This window comes from Vulpes lagopus, chromosome 1 (assembly GCF_018345385.1).
Source record: "Vulpes lagopus strain Blue_001 chromosome 1, ASM1834538v1, whole genome shotgun sequence".
Lineage (NCBI taxonomy): Eukaryota > Metazoa > Chordata > Mammalia > Carnivora > Canidae > Vulpes > Vulpes lagopus.
The window spans coordinates 5011355-5039112 of NC_054824.1; the positions used below are offsets into that span (position 1 = coordinate 5011355).

The 27758-nt window shown below is 34.9% G+C and overlaps 1 protein-coding gene across 4 annotated transcripts in view; it reads left to right on the plus strand.

Moving 5' to 3' along the window:
• Positions 1-27758, plus strand: part of REV3L (REV3 like, DNA directed polymerase zeta catalytic subunit) — a 181507-nt gene that overhangs the window by 65280 nt on the left and 88469 nt on the right. For 2 of the 4 annotated variants that reach the window (XM_041738555.1, XM_041738746.1), the window contains 7 exons: positions 7410-7506; positions 12056-12150; positions 12718-12822; positions 13854-13938; positions 14021-14172; positions 23032-23151; positions 26695-26932. In XM_041738555.1, the coding sequence (XP_041594489.1) occupies positions 7410-7506; positions 12056-12150; positions 12718-12822; positions 13854-13938; positions 14021-14172; positions 23032-23151; positions 26695-26932 (892 nt within the window). The remainder of the gene's footprint in view (positions 1-7409; positions 7507-12055; positions 12151-12717; positions 12823-13853; positions 13939-14020; positions 14173-23031; positions 23152-26694; positions 26933-27758) is intronic. The other 2 variants (XM_041738677.1, XM_041738625.1) reach the window with 2 other exon arrangements.

Genomic DNA, 27758 nt, shown 5'->3' on the forward strand with positions numbered 1-27758 from the left:
GTCACCTCTATTCCTCCCATGCCTCCCACCCCTTAGAAACAACTAATCTATTTTCTGTCTCTATATGTTTGCCAGCCTGCACATTTTCCATAAATGGAATCATATGGGGTGTTTTTCTCACTTAGCCTGATGTTTTCAAGGTTCATCCATGTTGTAACATATATTAGTGTTTTATTCCTTTTTATGGCCAAATAATACTCTATTTTATGAACATACTACATTTTGTTCATTCATCAACTGATGGAAATTTTGGGTTTCCACTTTTTGGCTGTGATCAACAATGCTGCTCTGAACATTCGTGTACAAATATTTGTGTAGACATGTATTTTCACTTCTCTTGGACACATACCTACGAATATAATTTCTGGGATCAGATGGTCTACCATCTTTTGTTTTTGTTCTCATTGAATTCATTTTCTTCTGCTTGAAACAAAATGAACCCAACACTTTTTTTCTGCCAACTCTATTGTCCTTTTTAACCGTTAGGATTTTTTTTTTCCTTTTCCTTTCACTGCCAAACTTCTTAGACCAGAGGTTAACTTTTTTTTATTTTTTAATCTCATAGTTTACTAGTTATTCTTTTTTGGTTTAACTTCTTATATTTCTTCTATAATACCCAAACTGAGCTCTGAAAAGTAACCAGGGAGGATTTTCTTCCCCCATGAATAGTGGATTAGTTATTGTAATCAGCTTTCCTATTAAAAATAATTTAAGGGCTAGGAAGATTAAAAAAAAATCTTAAATGGATCAAAGAGATTACAAAACAATAAAACACTGGCCAAAAGAGGAAATAGAGTGCTGAAAATCAACCCTTGCCCTGAGGGGTTTGCTAATCCTGGAAAATTTGGAGCCTCCATTAAGACAACCATATCAAATGGAGAGGCAGAAACAAAACCCAAGGTCTCCTAGATAGGTTGGAACCCTCCACAGAGTAATATAGGGGTCTTACTGTCTTATTATCTGATAGAGTTTGTAAGATGCCCTTACAAAATAGGAAGTGGAACAACCTTTGAAGACATTTCAACCCAGTTTGAATTCCTTGGGACTAAAAGAGATTGCCAGATCTTTAAACTTTGAAATCTCTCCCTTGATCTGAGGGTCATATGCTCAGATGTAGTAGAGGCAAATTCTTCTAGTAGGGAAATTTTCTTTACTACAGGTTTTTAATTATTTCTAAAAATAATATTTCAAATATAATGTAGTCCCACAATTTAGAATATACCAGTCATACAAGAAAACTGTTTCTATGAGTAAAACCTAGCGAACACCAATGTGTACACACATGCACAGGCACCCCAGACCTATAAAGAATTCAAATATTGGAATTACAGATATAGTTTAAAAAACTATAATTCAGAATCCTTATCAAATACAGTGCTATTTATAATGCTGTAATATATAATGTTATATTCACTTATAAGTGAATAAGTTTCACAGAGTGTCTCTCCATGATGCTAATAATACCCTTATGTGAATTGATGCAATAATGCTTCTTCTGAAGAGAATATTTTGTATTGACAACTTATATTAAATATTACATTTTTTTAAATGCACAAAGATTGAAGCATTGAGACTAAACATGTCTCCCCTTTTGAGAGGCCAAAATAATTCATTTGTTCATAACTAATTGTATTAGATAGTAATCTCAATTTTATTTTTTTTATTTTTTAAAATATTTTATTTATTTATTCATGGGAGAGACAGAGAGAGAGAGAGAGAGGCAGAGACACAGGCAGAGGGAGAAGCAGAGGGAGAAGCAGGCTCCATGCAGGGAGCCTGATGTGGGACTCGATCGCTGGACTCCAGGATCAGGCCCTGGACTGAAGGTGGCGCTAAACCGCTGAACCACCCGGGCTGCCCAGTAATCTCAATTTTAGATGATAACTTAGAGTTTAACTAAATGCCACTTTCTCTCATGTCAAAATCATAGAATTTTATAAAGTTCTAAATAAACCAAGCTGTGTAAATGATCCTTTGGATCCCCAAGAGAGAAACCCTCTAATAAAAGATGAAGTAAGCTATCTGCCTAGTATCTTTCTTTTTTTCCTCCAGAGAAAAAGACTAGAAAATAAAGGCAGAGAAAGGGAGATACAAGAAAGATAGGAGAGAGATAACTCCACTGCTTAACTTTCTTGCCTACAGGAATTGTTTCCCCAAATTTTCACGAGGACTGTGTTATTTCTTATCTGGGAGATCTTTTTTTTTTTTTTTTTTTTAAAGCAATGTAGAGATTTTCAAGAGTAAAGGAATCACATTACACAATTTCAAGACTTATTATTATTATAAAGCTACAATAATTAAGATGGCATGGTATTGGCAAAAGGATGGACATATGTATAGACTGATGGAACAAAAGAGAACCCAGAAATAGACCCACACAAATAACATCAACTTATCTTTGGCAAAGGTACAATGGTAATTCAGTGAAGAAAAGATTGTTTTTTCAGCAAATGGTACTGGAATCATTGGATGCCAGAAAATAAAAATAAAAGAACACAGACACATACTTCATATTTTATATAAAAATTAATTCAAAATGTATAATAGACTTAAATGTGAAATATAAAACTATCAGACTTAGAAGAAAACAAAGGGAAAATCTGCCTGACCTTGGATTTGGGAGTGAGGTTCTAGGTAGAATACAAAAAATATCCATGAAAAAAAAATTGCTAAGTTGATTTTTCAAAATTGAAAACTTTTGTTGTGTGGAAAATACTATTAATGACAAGCCACAGACTGGGAGAAACCATTTTCAGATTACATATCAGATAAGGTACTTGCATCTAGAATATATAAATAACTCTTAAGAGAGCAAACAACCCAATTAAAAATGGTCAAAAGAGGGGCGCCTAGATTGCTCAGTCAGTTGAACATCTGACACTTGGTTTTGGCTCATGTCATGATCTCATGGGTCATGGGATTGAGCCCTGCCACAGACTCTGAGCTCAGCAGGGAATCTGCTTGAAGATTCTCCCCTCTGCCCCTCTCTCAATGCATGCTCTCTCAAATAAGTAATTTTTTAAAAAAAGGTCGAAAGACCTGGACAGATACTAGCAAAGAAGAAGATGTAAAAATGGCAAACACATGAAAAGATGATTGTTGACTATATATTATATATATCATTTGATTATATATATTATATATATAAAACATATCATTAGGGAAATGCAAAATACACCCACAGAGAGCTACCACTTCATACCTATTAGAATGGCTAATATCCAAAAACTAGCAATACATGCTGGTAAGGATGTGGAACAACAGTAACTCTCATTCATTACTGATGGGAATGCAAAATAGTGCATCCACTTTGGAATACGATTTTAGCAGTTTCTCATAGTGTTACACATAGGCTTACCACATGACTCATTGATTGCGCTCCTCTGCATTTACCCAAGTGATTTAAAAGTTATGTCTCCCCAAGAACCTGTATGCAAATGTTTATAGCAGCTTTATTCATAATTGCTAAAAGGCTAAAGGAGCCAAGATGTCTACTCATCAGAGTAATGGATAAACTGTGATATAACAATACAGCAGAATACTATTTATCAATAAAAAGCATCAAGCTACTGATTCATATATTGATGAATCTTATTTATTTTTTTTAAAGGTTTTATTTATTTATTCATGAGACACACACACACACAGAGGGAGGCAGAGACACAGGCAGAAGGAAAAGCAGGCTCCATGCAGGAAGCCCGACAAGGGACTCGATCCCAGGTCTCCAGGATCAGGCCCTGGGCTGAAGGCGGCGCTAAACCACTGAGCCACCCGGGCTGCCTGAATCTTTTTTATTTAAATTCAGTTTGTCAGCATATAGCACATCATTTGTTTCAGATGTAGTTTTCAGTAATTCATCAGTTGCATATAATACTCAGTGCTCATCACATCACGTGCCCTCCTTAATGCCTGTCACCCAGTTATCCCATCCCCCCCACAATTCCCTTTCAGCAGCCCTCAGTTTGTTTACCAGAGTTAAGAGTCTCTCATGGTTTGTCTTCTATGACTTTTCCCCATTAAGTTTCTTCTCCTTCCCTTATGGTCCCTTGCACTATTTCTTATATTCCGCATATGAGTGAAACCATATGATAATTGTCTTCTCCATTTGACTTACTTCACTTAGTGTAATAACCACCAGTTCCATCCACGTCGATGTAAATGGTAGGTATTCATCCTTACTGATGGCTGAGTAATCTTTAATGCATTTTACTGAGTGAGAGAAGCCAAACCCAAAAGCCTACTAATTGGATGATTTCATATAACATTGTGGAAAAGGCAGAAATGGAAAACATATTAGTGGTTGCCAAGGATTGGAGGAGAGGGGAGTATTGACTACAAAGCAAATGTACAGGGGAACTTTTAGGGTGAAGGAATTATTCTGTATGGTATTGGCATGGGTCTGTGTATTTATCAAGCCCATAGAACTATACCTACCCAAATGCTGAAAGTTGATTTCCTCGGTGTCATGTAGATATTGTGTACCCCCTCACGTGATGTGATGAGGACATTTCATTTCTGTGGTATTTCAAAAACCTGTTACCACAGTCTAATGATGGAAAGAAAAAAAAACATCAGACAAACCCAGACATGGGGGGGATGTTCCACAGGTTACCTGGCCAATACTCCTGACTCTCAAGGCCGTGCAAAACAAGGAAAGACTGAGAAACAGACCAGACGAAACTTAGGGAGATGGGAGAACTAAATGCAGTATGGTGTCTTAGATTGGATCCTGAAACAGAACGCAGACAACAGTGGGAAAACTGGTGAAATTGAAATAGAAATGTATAGTTTAGTTAATGTGTGTCAGTTTCTTTGACAAATGTACTCTTGTAATGTAAAATGTTAACAGTAGGGGAGACCTGGTAAGGAATACACAGAAACTCTGTACTACCCTTGCAACCTACCCTTGCAACATTATTCCAAAACAAAAGGGTTATTGGGGGAAAAATAGAATATTACACGTTGGTTATCAGTATCAAATATAGATGAGTGTTCAATTAGGATTGAGAAATTTAAAAGATTCTAGACTATGAACAGGAGGTATTTATAGGAAAAGAAGGTAATTTTCACAAAAGTTTATTTCCAGTAGGTAAAAAGCATGAGAAAAGTTTGAGTACCCAAATACAGGTAAACCATTTATTTTAGTTATAGAAGTTAGATGAGTATTAGAATGTTAATTAAAAAGGAATTTTTTTTCAAGATATGGAAAATTTTTACAATTTGAAGGCAGGAATATGTGGAATTTAGTTGGAACAAATTAAAAGCAAGGAAATCACTCTATGATGAAATAAAATTTATATCTTAATTCATTATACTAAATGGCCCTCAGGTTTTGGTTTGTTGTGTTTTGCTTGTTTTGTATAAAAAAGGTTGTAGTGAAATCATGGAAAAATAAGTGAATTACTTTTCTTTTCTTTTTTTTTTTTTTTTTTTAATTTATTTGACAGCACAAGCAGGGAGTATGGCAGGCAGAGGGAGAGGGGAGAAGCAGGTTCTCCACTAAGCAGAGAGCTCCATGCAGAGCTAGATCCCAGGACTCTGGGATCATGACCTGAGTCAAAGGCAGACACTTAACTGACTGAGCCACTCAGACGCCCCGTGAATTACTTTAATATTTTATTTTGTCATGTTTCTCAGAGATATTAGGTAAATTGATGGTTAACTTTTTATGGTAAATTAATATATATTACATATATATACACATAATTTAAGATTTTTATTTTATAAGACAAGTTAATATACATAATGTCTTCTGAAAATGGAGTACATTCAAAAGTGAAAAAGATTTAGAAATTTTAATATTCTATATCCATATTACAGTTTTTTTTTTTTTCTGTGTTTCAGTTATATGATCAGGTGTCAGATGAAAAAGGTGCTAATTACTATAGCTGTTAAGGTGAAGTATATAAAGTAAATAAAGTAAATATTTTGAGGACCACAGAGGTATTTTATATTACATTTTTTACCATCTGTAGTTGAAAAATTATATACATATACATACACACATACATATTTTAATTAGGGAGTTTTCATGTTCTTTAAGGAAATATACTAAAATGCATAAAAAGGTAAAATGAATTTTTTATGATATTATCAATAATTTTCAGTAAATTTGTGTAGATTTTTTCATGTGAATTTATTAGAAAATAAATTTGTAGTAATTTACAAGTTACAAAGTAATGTCCTATTAGTGCTCTAGCCACCTAACAGCAAAGTCTAAAAACTTGTATGTAAAATTAGTTACATTACTACATGTTTTGGCATGTGTTTTGTTGAAATAACAAAGATGATAATACCTGATCTCAGTCTTAATTATACTATTTTGTGATCAAGCTAACCAAATAAGAAAATAAAAGTACTAGGGCACCTGGGTGGTTCATTTGGTTGAGCATCCAACTCTTAACCTCAGCTCAGGTTTTAATCTCAGGGTCGTGAGTTCAGGCCCCATGATGGGCTCCATACTGGGCATGGTGCCTACTTAAAACAACAAAAAAGCTTTCGATTTAGGGGCACCTGGGTAGCTTAGTGGTTGACCATATCTGCCTTTGGTTAGGTGATGAACCTGGGGTCCTGGGATTGAGTCCTGCATCAGACTCTGTGGGGAGCCTGCTTCTCCCTCTGCCTAGGTCTGCCTCTCTCTCTATGTCTCTCATGAATAAATAAATTTTGAAAATCTTTTTTAAAAATGTATTAAATTTAGCTGGAGAAGGTTACAAATTTAATATCTTTCTTAATGTTAGGATTCTTTCGATGCTACTCATTTAAGCTTTCTCTTAGAATTTAAATTCCCACAAGAGATCCCAGAAAAGTTGTTAATATAGAGACTACTTTAAAGTATGACCCCAGGACTCAGTTCCTGAAACCTAGACAACTAAGCCAACATGCATAGTCCATTCAGCTACTGCTAGTCAAATTGTATTTGCATTTGCCCCAGGTTTCCACTCACTGTTAATTGCCATCACTTCTGGAATGTGTTGCATTTTTTTTTCAGGGATTAATGTTAAAGTATATTTTGAATCTTACCTGGAGTTGGATTTCCACTAGAATTTTAGATGAGACTCCTACAGGATACTCTAGGGATTTAAAGTCCATAAAAATTCTTAATTTTTCATTATTTTCAAACAGATTTTAATCATACCTACCACAATAGTACAACTTAAATGTGTTATACTTTTATTCTAATATGTAAGTATTGTAGCTGTTTGTCACATCCATATTACAGATACTTTTCTCCTCTCTTAGTTTGGGACCATTATTCTCAGCTGTGCATATATATTCCTGTGTGTGTGTATGAATTTTAAGGGCACAGCTTTAGGAACTAGTTACATGGGTTATATATTATTTTAGTTAAAGGGTAATTATATGCAAGTTAAAATAGAACTTATCCTCTTTTACCTTTCTATTCTTAGGTAATCAGTTGCGTACAACTGGATCTTGCAAGGATCGGCTACCAGGAAATTCTCTTACTGGTACCTTATTTCGGTGGGAAGAAGATGAAATACCAAGGTTAGTTAATGTTGTAAAAGAAAAAAAAACCTATTTTACATATATACTACTGTATTCAGAAATTAATGGTTACTGTAATTTAATTTTAACCGTATATTCTTTTAATCTATGTTAGAAAAGCAAATCTCAACATCAGTATGCCACATGGAATCACAAATTTTAAAAACAGACCTTGAAAATAGGGTGAAAATAGAACTAGTTATTACCTAATTAATAAAAGTAATTTGGGTATAAATTTTTATACTTCTCTCCAACATTTGTCTTCATGATGCATTATTGATATCCTAGAACTCATCAAAATCACATAGTAAAATAGTAATTTAAATGTAAATAGCAAATATTTTTAATAAAAATAACCCCAAAATTTCTAAATATTTTTATGGGAAAAAGTATGTTGACATACTCTGTATAAATAGTTTGTGATTTCTTTTGACCAATTGTATACTATTAAACTTTCTGGGGGAGGTAACATATTCCAAATGTTTAGATTTCCCTAACATAGGTATATAATTATGTGTCTATATTAATAATAATAGTTTTATACATAGAATTCAGAAAGGTTTATCTTTTACACCACAAAGTTTTGCCCAAGCTTTCTTGATCATTCTATTTATCTGTTGGGTATTGGCAGGGTCATTGTAGCTTTCCTCTTTTCACATATGTCACCTGATGCTTTTTTAAGTAGGTAATTTTCATGAACAGTGCAAGGTAGAAAAAATGTTTAGTTAAATGATTTCTTTTTATTTCATAATAAAAGTGTGAATGTAAAAAAAAAGTGTGAATGTGGTAATCAACTGAAGATAAACTATCATAAAAATATTAAAGTTTATGTTGTTTAAGATCCTAATATGTACTTCACGGAATTTCCATGTTTTAGAATTACTTGAGTTTTTAATACCTAAAGTTAAGAAAGAATCTCACTAATTAATGTTAGAAATACATTGTTTTATGACAGAAATACTGTACCAGAATAAAATTCAAGGACTTCAAAGTGATCTGCACAGTGACTCGCCTTAGCTCTTGATTGACCTTAACAAGTACCAGGACTTTTTTGATAAACATGCATACACATGTACACATGCATACATGTGTACCTCTTGGTTCCTTCTCAGATACAGCAGAATTGTTTTTAATCATGTTGAAGTGGTATTGAGTTTAGACAGTATTATTTACCACATCAAATTCAAATTCTAATCAATCCAGAGCAAAGTGACCAAGAAGCTACTTGCTGCCTTCATTTTTTATGTCTGTGATAAGTTCCTCTATCTCTCTGAAATTTGAGTAGATCAACTTGATCCAAGGATTTTACCTATTCACTAGAGCCCTTAGTTTTCAAAGGTCTATATTTAATAACTTATGTTTTGCTTGATCAGATTAAGACTAGAGTTTATTAATATTTGAAAACCTTTTATAAGCAAACACCTTTCTAGTTAGGTCATAGTAAAGCTTCACTTGTTAGAAGTAAGTAAGTTTGCATTTTAGAATGTTTTAGGGGAGCTTATTTCAGTATTCTTAACTGACAAATTATGAGCAAAGATATGAATAGGCAAACTAGTGAAATTAGACAGGGTACTTGAAGTTAGAATTTATTTTTTTTTTTAAAGATTTTTATTTATTTATTCATAGAGACACAGAGAGAGAGAGAGAGAGAGAGAGAGAGAGAGAGGCAGAGACACAGGCAGAGGGAGAAGCAGGCTCCATGCAGGGAGCCCGACGTGGGACTCGATCCTGGGTCTCCAGGATCACACCCTAGGCTGCAGGCGGCACTAAACCGCTGCACTACAGGGGCTGCCCGAAGTTAGAATTTATAAATAGAAGATAGTGGGATGCCTGGGTGGCTCAGCGGTTGAACATCTGCCTTTGGCTCAGGGCGTGATCCCATGGTCCCGGGATCCAGTCCCACATCAGGCTCCTTGCATGGAGCCTGCTTCTCCCTCTGCCTGTGTTTCTGCCTCTCTCTATGTTTCTCATGGATAAATAAATAAAATCTATGAATGAATGATAGCTATATATTTTTGTCTCAGATTATCCCACATTTTTGTATTTTGGGGATACTTATATTGTAATAAACAAAACTGTTTCACCAAGTGCAAATAACATAATGTAAAAAAATTTTGCCATGAATTAGTACTCTTAGATTTTGTTAGTTTCATTTCTGTCCACAGTGCTGCTAGCACTTTCTTGCTGGGTACCTTTTTTTTTTTTTTCTTTTTTAGGAAAGAGATGTTTTATATTCCTTCACAAACATTATTGAAAGGACCATGTAGCAAAGTCATAGGAGATGAGAGTGCTGAGTTAGCAGTTCTACTAACCCAACTTGTTAACTCATTGTAAATTACCACATACTGTGGACCTTCAAGATCCTTCGCCAGAGTGTTGAATCCATAAAAGTCAAGTGTCCTGCAGTAATCTCAACCCTGGATGCCCATCATTTGATCTGAAGAGACTTTTTAAATTATAGGTGTCCGAGCTCCACCCTCAGTGATTCTAAATAGTGTGTCTGTTTTGTTAAGCTAAAAACAGAAAGGTTCAGAGATGCACAATTGTCTAGTTACTGTCATATTGCTTATCTACTTTTCATGACTATAATGAATAGTTTACATGTTTTGCTGACTCAAAATTTTTACTTACAATTTTTCTATCTACTGGAAACAAATTTTTAATTGTAAAAACTGCTTCCTTTCCCTAGGAACATTTCCTTTTCTGAATGTCTAAAGTAGTTTTGTAACAAGGATAAAAAATAGTTGTAAATTATTATTATGAGATTGCATTTTTTAATGCTATTTTTTCTCTCCTTTATCACAAATATACTAATCTTGGGGACACCTGGGTGGCTCAGCAGTTGAGCATCTGCCTTGGATTCAGGGCGTGGTCCCACATCAGGCTCCCTGTGGGGAGCCTGCTTCTCCCTCTGCCTGTGTCTGCCTCTCTCTGTGTCTCTCATAAATAAATACATAAAATCTAAAAAAAAAAAAAAAAAAAGGCAACAAATATAATAAAATATACCTGGAAAACTCACCCTTCAAATTTGCACTATAATTCTTGCAAAAATTGTGAAACTTTTCAGTATAAGGAGAAAACTATTGACCAAAAACTCTTTATCTGTTTCAGTTCATGGCAAAACTGCTTTTATTATTTATTATGAATAAAACAGACAAGCTACATTGATAATTATTTTTTCTGAAAGTAAAAGGGATATATTGTAATACGTTGGCTACTGTGTCCCTTCCATATCAATGGTAAAAAGATATATGTGTCTGTTTTGTATCTACATGTATATGTACATACATGCAGTGATTTTTCCTTAGGGAGAGACAGTGGAAAATTAGATTTTGCTAATATGTTTCTCTTAAAACAAAAGAAAAATCTTTCAACTAAAAATGTTAATGAAATCCATCATCACCCACTTTCTGGTAAAAGTTCTCCAATTCATTTGGGATCTGTATTTGTAGGAGATCTAAATTTTGGAATGAGCAAACTGGTATCCATTTTAGATATTGTACATTCATTCTCTCAAATGGATGGTTTCCTAATCTTTTTTGCAGCTCTGATGAAAAAAAAAAGCTATTGAGAAAAGAGCATTGGTGGGGAACAACCCTCTGTAGTTGTCATAAGAATTAATGGCCTAATGGCATCACTTTTCTTAGCTATGATCCCACTGTTGAACTCATGTTGTTTCTTAGCTCTATAGTTAGAGACTTTTAAAGCGTTCCTCAGCTGCTCAGCAGTAATTGAGGGAGGGGATAACAGTATCATTTGCCCACTTTTTTTTTTTTTTAATTTTTTTTAAGACTTATTTATTTATTCATGAGAGACACAGAGACAGAGAGGCAGAGACACAGGCAGAGGGAGAAGCAGGCTCCATGCAGGGAGCCCAACACGGGACTCGATCCTGGGTCTCCAGGATCACACCCTGGGTGGAAGGCAGACGCTCAACCACTGAGCCATCCAGGCGTCCCTGCCCACTTTTTAGTATGCTCACTTTCCCTTACCTCTTGTTGCATATTCCATCCTCATTTTTTACATCTATGATTGCTGAGAAAGATGCCTCTGGGCAAGTGATTACAAAGGTATATGGTTTCTATATCCCTCTGTTGTCTGTTATCTGATCCCACTCAACCCTAGATATGATCCACATGCTAAAACATTATACATTCCTTGTGTATAAAATATAATGAACCAAAATATATAGAATATACTGGAAAAGGATCTCAATAGAATTGTCAGTACAACAGGTTTTATATTTTTCTCTTCCTGTTTTTTATTTTTTTATATGTATATGCACAATATCAATTGTGTCATGAATAATTGTGACTTATTATGATATCATTGAACATGAAAAAAGAAAAATCTTCAAAAACTTTGCTTTTACATGATTAAGATACATACACATATAAATATTGTGACTCTATTATTTATTTGTATTTTAAGTAATCACTATCCAATGTGGAGTTTGAATTCACGGCCTGAAGATTAAGAGTTGCATGCTTTACCAACTAAGCTACCCAGGTGCCCTGATTTTATATTTTTTGATATCTTCTTAATACAGCTCTTTAATACTAGAAGGTGTTGAACCTCAGAGTACATGTGAATTAGAAGTGGATGCCGTAGCTGCTGATATCTTAAATCGGCTGGATATTGAAGGTATATACATAGTTATTAATATGTGTTTTTATTTTTAAAATTTAATGACTGAAGTAGAGTGGAGAAAGTAGGGAAGAAAACATTAGTAGAGAAGTAACGTGTTCTATATTGCAGGAAGATGCAAAATGTTACAAAGATTTCTTCTGTACCTCTGATGAGATGGTCATTTTTTCATTAATATTTTTATTCATGTCAATATGTTAGCATAGACATGAGCCTAAAGTAAATGTGACACTGAAAACATTAGCCATCATAAGAGAATTTAATATACTCTGCCTTTTAATTTTTTAATTTTCAGGTTATATACTAGGGAGGGGACTCTAAAGTGTGTTGGCTGTCATCAGATGTTTGAATCTTATTTGCTGGGTTTTGGGGAGCCAGTAGGAAGAAAACTAAAAAAGGAATAATGTAATAATGTAGGTTGGGAGTGTTTGGTCATTTTATTACACAAAGCAGGTAATGTTTGGTTTTTTAAGGCAGTATTTATTTTTTTTTTAAGTTTGAATTTTTTTTTTTTTTGAGAAAGTATTTTTCACTTTGACTCTTGACATATTGTTTTGATTATAGCTCAAATTGGTGGGAACCCTGGACTGCAGGCCATATGGGAAGATGAAAAGCAACGGCGAAGAAACCGAAATGAAACCTCTCAAATTAACCAACCTGAATCACAAGGTATCAACCTAATAGTACTCTGGTGATTTTTTATTTTTTTTATTTTTTACACTAGATACTCTAATGGAAAAGTTTTAAGCCATTGAGTTTTTATCTTGACATTAAATTTTACTTTTCAAATTGCCTTTAAGTGTTTTAGTTTATTTCCTATTGTCATTGCTCTGAACTGTAATTCTTTACCTCCAAAGTGTCACTGATTGTTCTCTCCCTTCACCCACATGCCCCATCCCCATAGAAATTAGCATCTTCGTTATCCTTCATTTTCACCTTGCCTTGTCTCTTGCTCACTTCTTTGCTCCTTTTTTTTTTCTAGTATGTTCTAGCCTTTTGTATTTCCAAATGAGCTAGAATACTCACAGAAGATATGAGTCCCAACTTAGAAAAACTATATTTTGTTCATTAAGCTTTGAAAACGTAACCCATGAAATACTGCCCTTAAACTATTTTCTCAGCATGTCATATAAACTCTTAATTTTGATCATCTTGTACAGCTCTGAAGAAAATACTCATTTTATGCATTATTAAATTCTGCTACATTCAAAAAAATTTTGAGGGCTTAAATGCTGTGAATACAATAAAAATTTTTAAATAAAAGTAAAAGAATCAAAGACATAATTCAGAAGGTAAATATATTTGAAAGTCCAATTAAAATTTTTATTATGTGTTAGACATTCAAAATGCTGTGATAAATTTTGAATGCCTTCTAAAATAGAAATGTCTTATAAGGGGAGAATTTCTAGGTTCAGAGTGTATGAGTGTATGATACATTTATAGGTAGGGAACAGTGTTTTTGTTTTAGGAATAGGTTATAATTATAGAACTTAATCTTGAGCTGACTTTAAGTACTTAATTTCATAGCTTCAATAACAACCATTTCTCCTTAATTTTATAATAGGCTACTTTTAGGTAGTATTATATGTGTCAAGAGAAAGATAGGAAATTGTTACCATTTTAAAAGCTACTCTAAGAGAAAGGAAAATACATCGTTCATTTGTCATCTGCATTTTTTAATGCACTTTCAAAATTCAAAGATCGCAGGTTTGTGCCAGCAACAGAAAGTGAAAAAAACTTTCAGAAGAGACTTCAGGAAATTCTCAAACAGAATGATTTCTCTGTGTAAGTGGTTATTTATTATATCTCAGAACTAATTTTATTGCTTTGTAATGTAGTTTGTTATAAAGGATATGTTTTAATTAAGCAGAACATTATCAGGATCAGTGGACTACAGCGATGGATCTCAGGAATTCTCCGCTGAGTTAACACTGCACTCTGAAGTTCTGTCTCCTGATATTCTTCAGTGTACACCGGCTAATATGGTAGAAGTCCACAAAGATACGGAGTTGAGCAAAGGTGAGGTTATCAAGTATACAGAGAAAAATAGACATCTGTATACCTAGCACTGAGATATTAGTATTTGGTCGAGTTAGTTAGGTTTCTTCCATTCCTTTACCTTTTCTTCATTTCTAGAGGCAAACACTATTCTGAAGTTGGTGTAAATTGTTATGATACATGATTCTATATTTTCTTATGTATGTGTGTCATTATATATACTGTTATTTTAGGGTTTTTTTTTTTTTTTTTTTTTTAGGGTTTTTTTTTTTTAAGATTTTATTTATTTATTCATGAGAGACACAGAGAGAGGCAGAGACATAGGCAGAGGGAGAAGTAGGCTTGCTGCGGGTAGCTGGATATGGGACTCATCCCAGGACCCTGGGGATCACGCCCTGAGCCAAAGGCAGATGCTCAACTGCTGAGCCACCCACATGTCCCTATTCTAGGTTTTAAATTTCACAGAAATGGTATCCTTAAATGGTAAGTTAAGCAACTTGCTTTTTTCATTCACCCTTTTAAAAATAATTGAATCGAGAAGGCAACTGGGTGTCTCAGTGAGTTAAGCATTCAACTCTTGATCTCAGTTCAGGTCTTGATCTCTGGGTATGAGTTCAAGCTCCATGTTGGAGCCTATTTAACAAAAATAATAATAAAATTTAATTGAGGTATAATTTGTATAACATACGTGCACTCATTTTAAGTGTACAATTCAGTGATTTCGTAAGTTTAGTTATGCAGACATCCCCATAATTCAATTTTAGAACATTTCCTTCACCTCAGAAGATTCCTGTGTCTATTTGCAATCACATCAGTTCCCACCTCCAACCCTGAGTAAACATTTATCCACTTTCTTGTCTTCCAAGATTTGCTTTTTCTAAGGAGAGATCATCACCAATACCAAGGAAATACAAACAATTTTAAAAACTTACTATGATCAGCTATATGCCAATAAATTAGGCAATATAGAAGAAATGGACGCATTTCTGGAAAACCACAAACTACCAAAACTGGAACAGGAAGAAATAGAAAACCTGAACAGCCCGATAACCAGGGAGGAAATTGAAGCAGTCATCAAAACCCTCCCAAGACACAAAAGTCCAGGGCCAAATGACTTCCCAGGGGAATTCTATCAAACGTTTAAAGAAGAAACAATACCTATTCTACTAAAGCTGTTCCAAAAGATAGAAAGAGATGGAATACTTCCAAACTCGTTCTATGAGGCCAGCATCAGCTTAATTCCAAAACCAGACAAAGACCTCACCAAAAAGGAGAATTATAGACCAATATCCCTGACGAACACAGATGCAAAAATCCTCAGCAAGATACTGGCCAATAAGTCCAACAGTACATTAAGAAGATTATTCACCATGACCAAGTGGTATTTATCCCCGGGATGCAAGGCTGGTTCAACATTCGTAAAGCAGTCAATGTGATAGATCACATCAACAAGAGAAAAAAACAAGAACGATATGATCCTCTCAATAGATGCAGAGAAAGCATTTGACAAAATACAGCATCCATTCCTGATCAAAACTCTTGAGAGTGTAGGGATAGAGGGAACATTCCTCAGCATCTTAAAAGCCATCTATGAAAAGCCCACAGCAAATATCATTCTCAATGGCGAAACACTGGGAACCTTTCCCCGAAGATCAGGAACACAACAGGAATGTCCACTCTCACCACTGCTATTCAACATAGAAGTTCCTAGCCTCAGCAATCAGGCAACAAAAAGAAATAAAAGGAATTCAAATTGGCAAAGAAGGAGTCAAACTCTCCCTCTTTGCAGATGACACGATACTGTACGTAGAAAACCCAAAGACTCCACCCCAAGATTGCTAGAACTCATACAGCAGTTCGGCAATGTGGCAGGATACAAAATCAGTGCCCAGAAATCTGGCATTTCTATACGCTAACAATGAGACTGAAGAAAGAGAAATTAAGAAGTCAATCCCATTTACAATTGCATCCAAAAGCATAAGATACCTAGTGATAAACCTAACCAAAGAGGTAAAGGATCTATACCCTAAAAACTACAGAACACTTCTAAAAGAAATTGAGGAAGACACAGAGATGGAAAAATATTCCATGCTCATAGATTGGAAGAATTAATATTGTGAAAATGTCAATGCTACCCAGGGCAATTTACACATTTAATGCAATCCCTATCAAAATACCATGGACTTTCTTCAGAGAGTTGGAGGAATATTCCAACTTAAGATTTGGGTGGAATCAGAAAAGACCCCAAATAGCCAGGGGAATATTAAAAAAGAAAACCAGAGCTGGGGGCATCACAATGCCAGATTTTAGGTTGTACTACAAAGCTGTGGTCATCAAGACAGTGTGGTACTGACACAAAAACACACATAGATCAATGGAACAGAATGAAGAATCCAGAAGTGGACCCTCAGCTTTATGGTCAACTAATATTCAACAAAGCAGGAAAGACTGTCCACTGGAAAAAAGAGTCTCTTCAATAAATGGTGCTGGGAAAATTGAACACCACGCGCAGAAGAATGAAACTAGACGTTCTCTTACACCAGAAACAAAAATAAACTCAAAATGGATGAAAGATCTTAATGTGAGACAAGAATCCATCAGAATCCTAGAGGAGAACACAGGCAACACCCTTTTTGAACTTGGCACAGCAACTTCTTGCAAGATACATCCATAAAGGCAAGGGAAACAAAAGCAAAAATGAATTATTGGGACTTCATCAAGATAAAAAGCTTCTGCACAGCAAAAGAAACAGTCAACAAAACTCAAAGTACAACCTACAGAATGGGAGAAGATATTTGCAAATGACCTATCAGATAAAGGACTAGTATCCAAGATCTATAAAGAACTTATTAGACTCAACAGCAAAGAAACAAACAATCCAATCATGAAATGGGCAAAAGACATGAACAGAAATTTCACAGAGGAAGACATAGACATGGCCAACAAGCACATGAGATAATGCTCCGTGTCACTGGCCATCAGGGAAATACAAATCAGAACCACAATGAGATCCCATGTCACCCCAGTGAGAATGGGGAAAATTAACAAGGCAGGAAACCACAAATGTTGGAGAGGATGTGGGGAAAGGAGAACCCTCCTGCACTGTTGGTGGGAATGTGAACTGGTGCAGCCACTCTGGAAAACTGTGTGGAGGTTCCTCAAAGAGTTAAAAATTGATCTGCCCTATGACCCAGCAATTGCACTGCTGGGGATTTACCCCAAAGATCCAGATGCAGTGAAACGCCAGGACACCTGCACCCTGATGTTTATAGCAGCAATGTCCACAGTAGCCACACTGTGAAAGGAGCCTCGGTGTCCTTTGAAGGATGAATGGATAAAGAAGATTTGGCATATGTATACAATGGAATATTCCTCGGCCATTAGAAACGACAAATACCCACCGTTTGCTTTGACGTGGATGGAACTGGAGGGTATTATGCTGAGTGAAATGTCAGTCGGAGAAGGACAGACATTATATGGTCTCGTTCATTTGGGGAATATAAAAATTAGTGAAGGGGAATAAAGGGGAAAAGAGAAAATGAGTGAAAATATCAGTGAGGGTGACAAAACGTCAGAGACACCTCTAACTCTGGGAAATGAAAAAGGGGTAGTGGAGCGGGAGGTGGGCGGGGGGTTGGGGTGACTGGGTGTGATGGGCACTGAGGGGGGCACTTGATGGGATGAGCTCTAGGTGTTATGCTATATGTTGGCAAATTGAACTCCAATAAAAAAATAATTATAAAAAAGGAAAAATTTGCTTTTTCTAGATAAACATATAAGTGAAATTACATAATATATGGATCTTTTATGTCTTCTTTCATTTAGTGTTATATTTCAGGTTTATCCATATTGTAGTATCTATCAATATTTCATTTGCTTTTATTTTATTACCAGACAGTATTGCCTTGTGTGGATATTACCATATTTTGTTAATTTGTTCATCAGTTAATGGATATTTAAGCTGTTTAACTTTTTTGGCTCTTAAACATAATGCTGCTGTGAACACTTATATGTAAGTCTTTGTGTGGATGTATATTTTTATTTTTCTTTGAGAGACATCAAGAATGGAATTGCAGGTCATTTGGTAAACTTGTACTTAACTTCTGTTTTCCAAGGTTACCACCAGCAGTGTGTGAAGGTTTCAGTGACCCTGCATCCTCACTAACACTTGTTATTTGTCTTTTTTATATAGCCATCCTCGTGCATGTGAAATGCCATCTCCTTATGGTTTTAATTATCATTTCCCTCATTACTAATGGTGTTGAGTATCTTTTATGTTAACATAACTTTGAAATCTGTCCTTGTTCATACATGTTTCTAGTTCTCTCATTTTAGCTGCTGATTAGTGTTCTTTTGTAGGACTAAACATGTTTAGCTGCTTTCTACAACTATTAGATAGCTTCCACTTTTGCACTGTTATTAATAATGTTATTTCTGTCATCTTGTGGCCAGTTTTCTATAGAAAATGTATAGAAGTGTAACTTGCGAGGTATAAACGGTGTAGGTACTCTCCCTAGATAGCATCTGTTCTCACAGTGTCTCTGTAATGTAGTTAGCTTATACACTATTGGTAAATAAAAGAATGGTGAAAGTTTTACTCCAAAGTCACATCGTTTCATATGCAATTTTTCTAGGCAAGTGGAACCAGAATAGCAGGAGTAGAATTACAGCTTTCAGCAGGAATGAAAAAGCCTCCTTTACCATATAGCTTTAGCAGCAGAGGCTCTTCTGACTATATTAAACTACAATTCAAAATGAGCATCTATATCCAGGGCTTCCTCCCTCCCTAGAAGTTGCATCCCAGCATTGTGCCATCTCTGACTCATGGCAGATTGCACCTGAGGTTTCTAGGTGCATTGCTCACCTCACTGGCAACCTACTGGCTCAGAGTTCTACTTGCATTTGCTTTGTCTTAGCATCTGCCAGCCCCATTCTAATCAAAATGTATCCAGCATTTCCATGTTATTACTTCCTGTGCATTTTAATATTCACTATGACAGTCTCTAGCCACACTGGCCTCTTGCCTGACTGATCAGTTATCTCCTCAGGTACCAATTACTGATTTTATTAGTGTTCTGGTTACAAAGTTGCATAAGTTTTACTTTAACCTTTTTTCCTATATAAATCCTGTTATTTTTAGAGCTCCATTTTTCAGGTTTTGAAGTATGTTAATAATAAAAATAACACTTTATAGTAGTAATACCATATAATAAAATTGCTCTGTAAAATGATCATATCTAAGTTTATATTCCCATAGTGTACTAGATTATATTTCTCCTATATCCTCAAGAGCATTTGATAATATCAGATGTAAAAGTCTTTTGCTATTCTGATTCTTTGAAATGGTATCTCCTTAGTTTAATTTGTATTTCCTGATTACTGATAAGTTTGAGCATTTGTATTTTGTTATCTGAGAATTGCTTATTCATGTTCTTGGCTCATTTTCTGGTGGGTCCTTCCCTATAGTGATATAGTGCAAGTTTTTATCCCTATAGCTTATGTGTGCTTACAATTTGGTTTTTCACATTTAGGTCGTAATGCTTATATGAAATTTTACTTGTATATGAAATAAGGATCTAATTATATCTAATTTTTTAAGGAAGGGAGTGGGGAGGGACAGTGGAAGGAAAGAGAAAATCTTAAGCAGACTTCCTGCCCAGCATGGAGCCCAACTTGGGCTTGATACCATGGCTTGAGCTGAAATCAAGAGTCAGACACTTAACCAACAGAGCCACCCGGGCACTGCATATTTTACTAACTAACTAGCTAGTAGTGCAGCATATTTACTACAAAAAAATTTTTTCCACTGCATTCTTCTACCTCAGTCATGTTCCCCTATATGCCAATATCATATTTTTGTAATTACTATTGATTTATAAGTATTGATATATATCAGGGACAGATCTTACCTTGTTCAACTACAAAATTGTCTTGTCTTCCCTTGATCTTTTAAAGAAGCTCTGCTATATTAATTTTAGGACCAGATTGCTCATTTCTGGGAAGAATCCTGTTCAGGTTTTATTGGGAATTTACTGAATTTATAGATTGATTTAAGAACATTTTTTTAATCTTTAATAAAGCCAGATCATCTCATCTATGAACATGATGTGTTTCTCATTTTACTTGGTCTTCTTTCATATCTTTCAATAGAGTTTTGCCAGTTTCTTTGTAAAATGTGATCTTAGATATACTCCAGGTGCCTTGTAATTGTTGGAATTACAAGTTTATCTTTCAAAAATTACATCTAATTGATGGTATTTAAGAACTTCACTGACCTTTGCATATCAGTCTTATATACAGCAACTTTTATTAGCACTAATAGTTTGTCTTTTCTGTTGGATTTTTTTGTGTATAGAGTCATCATCTGTAAATAACTGTATTTCTTCTCTTCCCATCTTCATACTCTAAAAAAAAAAAAAAACTTAAGGCACTGCTTAAGAACTCAGATAATGGGGGATCCCTGGGTGGCGCAGAGGTTTAGCGCCTGCCTTTGGCCCAGGGCGCGATCCTGGAGACCCGGGATCGAATCCCACGTCGGGCTCCCGGTGCATGGAGCCTGTTTCTCCCTCTGCCTATGTCTCTGCCTCTCTCTCTCTCTCTCTCTCTCTCTCTGACTATCGTAAATAAATAAAAATTTAAAAAAAAAAAAAAAAAAGAACTCAGATAATGGTCTTTTTCCTGGCTGAAGGAAGTGCTTCTATATTTCACCATTACATATGGAATTTATTACAGGGTGTTGATAGACAACTTTAATTAGGTTAATATATTCCTATTTCTTGCTTACTATGAAATTTAGTTTTTTAAAAGGCATGAAGGGATATTAAGTTAAATTTTACTAGATATTCTTTTCTGGATTTATTGAAATGATTGCATCTTTTTCCTTTTACTCTGATAATGTAGTTACATTAAAATTATTTTTTTATTTCCTAATGTTAAACTATCTGTGCACTCCTGAAATAAACCTTTCTTTGTCACAATGTGATATTTTTAAATCATTGCTATATCTACTTTGTTTGGAATTTATTCTAAATAAATTTAGAATTTTGCCCCATTAAATGAGTTATGGAGTTTTCTATTTGAATCCTTCAAGAATTTTAATAATGTATAGAATCGTCAAATCACCACATTGTACAAATGAAACTAATATAATACTGTATGTCAACTGTACTTCCTCCCCCCCCCCAAAAAAAACCCCTAGAATTTATAGATTTATATAATCTATTTCTTGGAGATTTGATGTATCTCATCTATAAAAACATCCAGACTATAAATAGTTTCTTTTAGGTGAATTTTGTGTTAGGGAACGGAAAATAGGGGGGATTTTAAACTACTAATTGGATTTCCATTACTGTTGCAGGTCTACTCAAGATTTCTATTTTCTTTCATTCATTCATTCATTCATTCATTCATTCATTTGAGAGAGAGCGTGTGCCTGAGCAAGGGCATGGGTGAAGGAAGAGGTAGAGGAAGGGGGAAAGAATCTCAAGCAAACTCCGCTCGCTGATTGTGAAGCCCGAGCAGGGTCCAGTCTCACAACCCTGAGATGACCACCCAAGCCAAAACCAAGAGTTGGTCACCTAGCCAGTGAGCCATTCAGGCACCCCTCAAGATTTCTGTTTGTTTGAATTAGGTTTTATATCTATTTTCCTTAAGAAATTACCCATTTTATCTGATTTTTCCATGTTTTTGATGTCAAGTTCATAGTTTAGCATCTTTCTTTTATTTTTGGTACTTCCCCTTTTATTTCTAACATTATTTATGCCTTCTATTTTGTTTTGATCATTCCTGACAAGCTTGTCTATTTTATTATTAGTTTCTCAGAACCAGCTCTTGTTTTTACGGATTCTTTCCGTTGTCTTTTGTTTGAGGATGAGCTGTTTTTCTCAGGTTTTGTTTGTTCTTTTGTTTTGATTAAATGCTCTTTATTAGCCCAATATGTTCTAAAATGTGTTAAGAATACTTCTTCCTGGAGGTTTTCCTTCTTTTAAAAACCATTGAAAGCACCTAGTTCTTTAAAAGTCTGGAATATCAGAAGCAGAAAAAATAGAACTGTTTTCCAGTTAGCTCTAACTGACTTCCATTTCCTGCTATAGAGTTTTATTTCCTGTTTGCCTTTTGTCTGTCTCTCCTTTCACTAGATTATGAGACTCATTTTATCTATTCTTAAAATTATTTAATCCAGCTATTCAAATTAGACTTAGAAAAATCACATGTTGAAAGACAAATTTTTAGATCATGAGTTGAAAGCCGAGAAATTTAAAATTAATTTGTCATTTTTAAACCATAGAGAATAAAGAATTGTACTACTCTTTTCCTTTTATATATTTTAATGTGCTATAGTTTTAATCAGAGTAATTTAACTATACAAATTAGGTAGGACCAAAGAGGCTAAAAAGATTATAAAATATGTAGTGATTTGCAGATTGGGAGGCTTGGAGGGTTTTTAAAGTTTTTTTAAAGATGTATTTATTTGAGAGCGAGTACATGCACGTGAATGTGAGCGAGAGGAAGGGGGGGAGGGATAGAAAGTCTTAAGTAGACTCCTCACTGAGCACAGAGCAATGCAGGTCTCCTTACAACCCTGAGATCATAACCTGAGCTGAAACCAAGAATCAGAAACTTAACAGACTGTATCACCCCAGTGCCGCTGGTTGGTTGGTTGGTTGGTTGGTTGGTTTTTTAAATTACTCCAAGTGACTGGTTAGATATTCCTGTGGCTTTTACTAAGTTTTATTACGTTCTTATTTATTATATATCACTAACACTTGAAGATTTTAAATAGGTTTGTATTGTCATGCTTCCTAATTTACACAAATCTAAATAATAAATTTTAAATTTAAGTGATTGCTTTAATGTTTCTGTATTCTTTGTCTTCTTAAGGTCACGCTGTGTACAAAGTAGAGGAAGCTCTCATTAATGAAGAAGCAATTTTGAACCTCATGGAAAATAGTCAGACTTTTCAGCCTTTGACCCAAAGACTAAGTGAGTCACCTGTTTTCCGTAAGTAACAATTCTACCATAAATTTTCAGTATATTTTAATCAATGAAAGTATGTTATGTGAGGCAGTATTTTTCCTTTGGTTTGAAGAGGCTAGTGTTACATGTTCAATAAATCCTTACTGTAAGTATAAAATAAAGCCTTGAATTAAATGAAGTAGCTTTGTTTTTTGTTTTCTACACAGCTTTTTCTAAAAAACATTTGTGAAAGAAAATAATCCCCCCCCCCCTTTTTTAAACTATGGTTGGACGAAAATCCTATTGCTTTAGGGGGGAAATGCATTTGTTTTGACTTAAAATTCTCCAAAGTTGAGTATATTAATAAAATACCATAATTCTTTCTTGGTGAGTATCAGAAATTTCCCTGGACAATCTTTTTATGCCATTAATTTTTGGCTAATGTAGACCATGACAGTTATTTCTGCATGTCTTTACGTTTCCCTAAATGCATTTTCATTAGCATCGTAAAGCATTTACTAGATTTCATTTCATTAATATAATCTAAATTATTGACATCTTTTTCAGAAATTTATTTAAAATTTCATTGCAAAAAATGAGATGCCATTGAATTTCATGTCTCTTGTTTTGCTTGTTTTAATGATTTTGTTTCTTTTTTTGTAAACTATTTCTTCATTTTTATTGTATCAAATGAGAGATAGTATCATATGTGTTCTTAGCTTTCTACAGTGTCGTCTCTGTTATCTTCATTTTCACTTGAATGGAAAACAAATTGACGGACTAGGAACAATACCAAAATTATTGTATACAGTCCTATATTAAGAACATTTGAGGAATCCCGGGGTGGCTCAGTGGTTTAGCACCTGCCTTCCGCCCAGGGCATAATCCTGAAGTCCCGGGATAGAGTCCTGCATCAAGCTCCCTGCTTGGAGCCTGCTTCTCCCTCTGCCTGCGTCTCTGCCTCTCTCTCTCTCTCTCTCTCTCTCTCTCATGAATAAATAAATAACATCTTTAAAAAAAAAATTGAGACTGGAGTAGAAAACTTCTTTCCTTTATAAATGAATGGCAAATGCAGAAAGCAATGATCCAAAGAAAAAATAAGCAACTGAAAGAAAATGAAGGACATTTGACAAATGACAGAGAAAATAAATGAATTGAAAAAAGGCTGAGAGAAACATATCCTTATTTCATTACATTAGGCAAATAGAATGTATCATCAGTAGATAAATTCCACGTTGCCTAAGGTTGCAAAAGTGCAATCTCAGTGTCAAAGACCTGAGAGTCAAATATCTATAATTCATTTGTTAATATTAATCTTAAGATTTTATTTATTCATGAGAGACACAGAGAGAGAGAGAGGCCAGAGACACAGGCAGAGAGAGAAGCAGGCTCTACGAAGGGAGCCGGATGTGGGACTCAATCCCAGGACCTCGGGATCACGCCCTTGGCAGAAGGCAGACGCTCAACCCGCTGAGCCACCCAGGCATCCCTGCTAATATTAATCTTATTTTAAGAATAAAATAGGAGGGCAGCCCCAGTGGCTCAGCGGTTTGGCGCCACCTTCAGCCCAGGGCGTGATCCTGGAGACCCAGGATCCCACATCGGGCTCCCTGCATGGGGCCTGCTTCTCCCTCTGCCTGTGTCTCTGCCTCTCTCTCTCTCTCTCTCTCTCTCTCTCTCATGAATAAATAAATAAAATATTTTAAAAAAGGATAAAATAGGAAAAATGAACTGCAGTCTTAGGTTTAAGAAGAGCTCTTTGCCAAAATGGCTCTTTTAAGCAAATATCTTTATTTTTGCCTTATATTTGGTAGCATAATGTAAGCAGTTTCTTTAATGTCAATGAGGAAAACCTGAAAACGTTGTGTATTAGCTTTAAAAAAAAAAAAACCTCTATCTTCATGGTCTTTTTTTTTTTTTTTTAAGGTGTATTTATTATTTTAGAGAGTGTGTGTGCACAGGGGGAAAGGAGCAAACGGAGAGGAAGTTAGAGAATCTCAAGCAGACTCCTTGCAGAGCGTGAAGCCCAGTGTGGGGCTTGATCTCCCTACTCCTAGATCATGACCTGAGCTGAAACTAAGAGTAGGATGTTTAACTGACTGAGATCCCCAGGCACAACCCCCCACCTTTTTTTAATAATACCTTTTATTGAGATATTTCACATACCAGAAAATTTACCTTCTAATGTGTACAGGTTAGTGACTTTATTTATATGTTTATTTATTTATTTGAGAGAGAGAGAAAGAATGAGCACAAGCAGAGGGAGAACAGAGAGGCAGAGAGGGAGAATGTTAAGCAGACTCCCTGCTGAGCAGGGAGCCTGATGCGGGGCTCAATCCCAGGACCCTGAAATCATGATCTGAGCCAAAGGCAGAGCCTTAACTGACCGAGCCACCCAGGCACTCCCAGTACATTGATTTTTATCATGTTGACAGAGTTTTGCAATTCCAGGACATTTTTATCACCCTAAAAAGCAATCCCATAGCCATTAGCAGTCGCTCCTCATTCTTCTCTCCTCTCAGCTCTTGGCAACCACTGATCTATTCTCTTTTTTACTGGATTTACCTACTTGGGTCATTTCATATAATTGGAATAATATAACCTTTTGTTTGTGGCTTCTTTCACTTAGCATAATGTTTTCAAGGTTCATCCAAGTTGTAGCATGTATCAGTACTTCATTGCTTTTCACCACTGAATAATATTCCATCATATGGATATACCATAGTTCATTTATCCATTCTTCAGATGATGGATATGTGAGTTGTTTACACTTTTTTGGCAATTACAAATGATGTTGCTGTAATTATTGATGTATAGATTTTTATGTGGACATGTTTCTAGCTATCTTGGCTATATACCAAGAGTAGAATTGCTATATCATACGGTAATTATGTTTAACATTTTAACAAACCATCAAACTTTTTTCCAAAGCTGCTGTACCATTTTATAGTCTGACCAGCAATGTAGGAAGGTTCCAGTGTCTTCCATTTTGTTGCCAATACTTAATACTTGTCTTTGATTTGGCAAGTGTAGTGCATATGAAGTAGCATCTCATTGTAGTCTTCCAGGTTTTTTAAGTAAAGCCCTCTTGTGTTTTTCAACAATAGGTTTCATTTAGCCATCCTGTGAGCTAAATAAAACTTAAGTGACCATAAAGTGTTCATATGTATTGTTTTTAAGGCACTTCTTCCTTAGCATTAATTCATATATTTATCATGTATTTTAATTTTGTTTTGAACACTGTTGACCCTATTTAGTTTAGTGCCTCCTCAAGCTTAATTGTGCAGTAAGAACTTGGACAGCTTGCTAAAATGCATGTTCCTGGGTCCTAATTTGGAAATTCTGATTCAAGAGATAGAGCATGGGTTCTGGGAATCTTCCTTTTAACAAGGACACAAAACCCTCTTAATGCAGAGTCCAAGGATAATCACACTTTGATAAAAGAGCTACATCAACACAAAAGTCTTTACAATAGCTGTATTCTTTCAGTATGTGCCAGGATCTGTTAATTTTTTTTTGTTTTGTAATTGATCTGAATTGTATTATTTAGAAAAGTTATGTGTTAGTGATGCTTCACTTGTTTTATAGTGGACAGTAGTCCTGATGAGGCTCTGGTACGTCTTCTTGCTGGTTTGGAAAATGATGGATATCAGGGGGGAAGAAATAGGATACCATCACCATGTCATTTCTTTGGAAACACTAAAAATCCCCAAAATAGTGATGATGAAGAAAATGAACCACAGATTGAAAAAGAAGAAATGGAGCTTAGTTTGGTGATGTCTCAGAGATGGGACAGCAATATTGAAGAACCTTGTGCCAAAAAGAGGTAACTTTTTAGCTATTTCAGTTACTTTAATCATTTCCTGCTGTAATTATCACTGCTCTTTAATTAGAAATTATTTTTACTATTATTCATAATATAAATACCTTGTAAACTAAATTGTCTTCTTTTAAATCCCTTTAAAGTAGTGCTTTGTTTTTCATATGGCATTAAACTTCATATTCTAAGCAAAATAAGATTTTGCTACACTTAAAAATATTAAATCTAGGTGTTTTTTTCAAGTTTTATTAAAAGATTAAACTAAAGTGGTTTTTTTTTCAAGTTTTATTGAGATGCATTTGACCTACATCACTTTATGAGTTTCGGTTGTACAGCATAAAGATTTGACTTCACATACATTATGAAATAATGACCACAAAGAAGTTAACATTCATCATTTCGTATAGATAAAATAAAAGAAATCGAGAGAAAAAAGGGAAAAAAATTCTGCTTGTAATGAGAACTCTAAGGATTCCCTCTAACAACTTTCCTTTTTAATCCTACAAGAATGGTAACTATAGTCCTCATCTTGTACATTATATCCATAGTATTTATCTAATAACTGTAAGTTTGTACCTTTGACCACTTCCTCCAGTTCCCTCTCCCCCTATAAATCTATAAATCTAACTTTTAGAAATTACAGATGTAGTATTAATATATGTGGATAATAAATGGGGCAAAGTAGAAGTGCCTCCTTATACCTGAACCTGAGGAAAAGAATGCCCTTTGAGAGTTAAACTGTTACAGGTTACAACAACAGTTACAGAATCAGCTTGAAGACAAGGAATAGCCTTTAGGTCTGATTAGACTGAAGAAATTAAATATTAAAAAT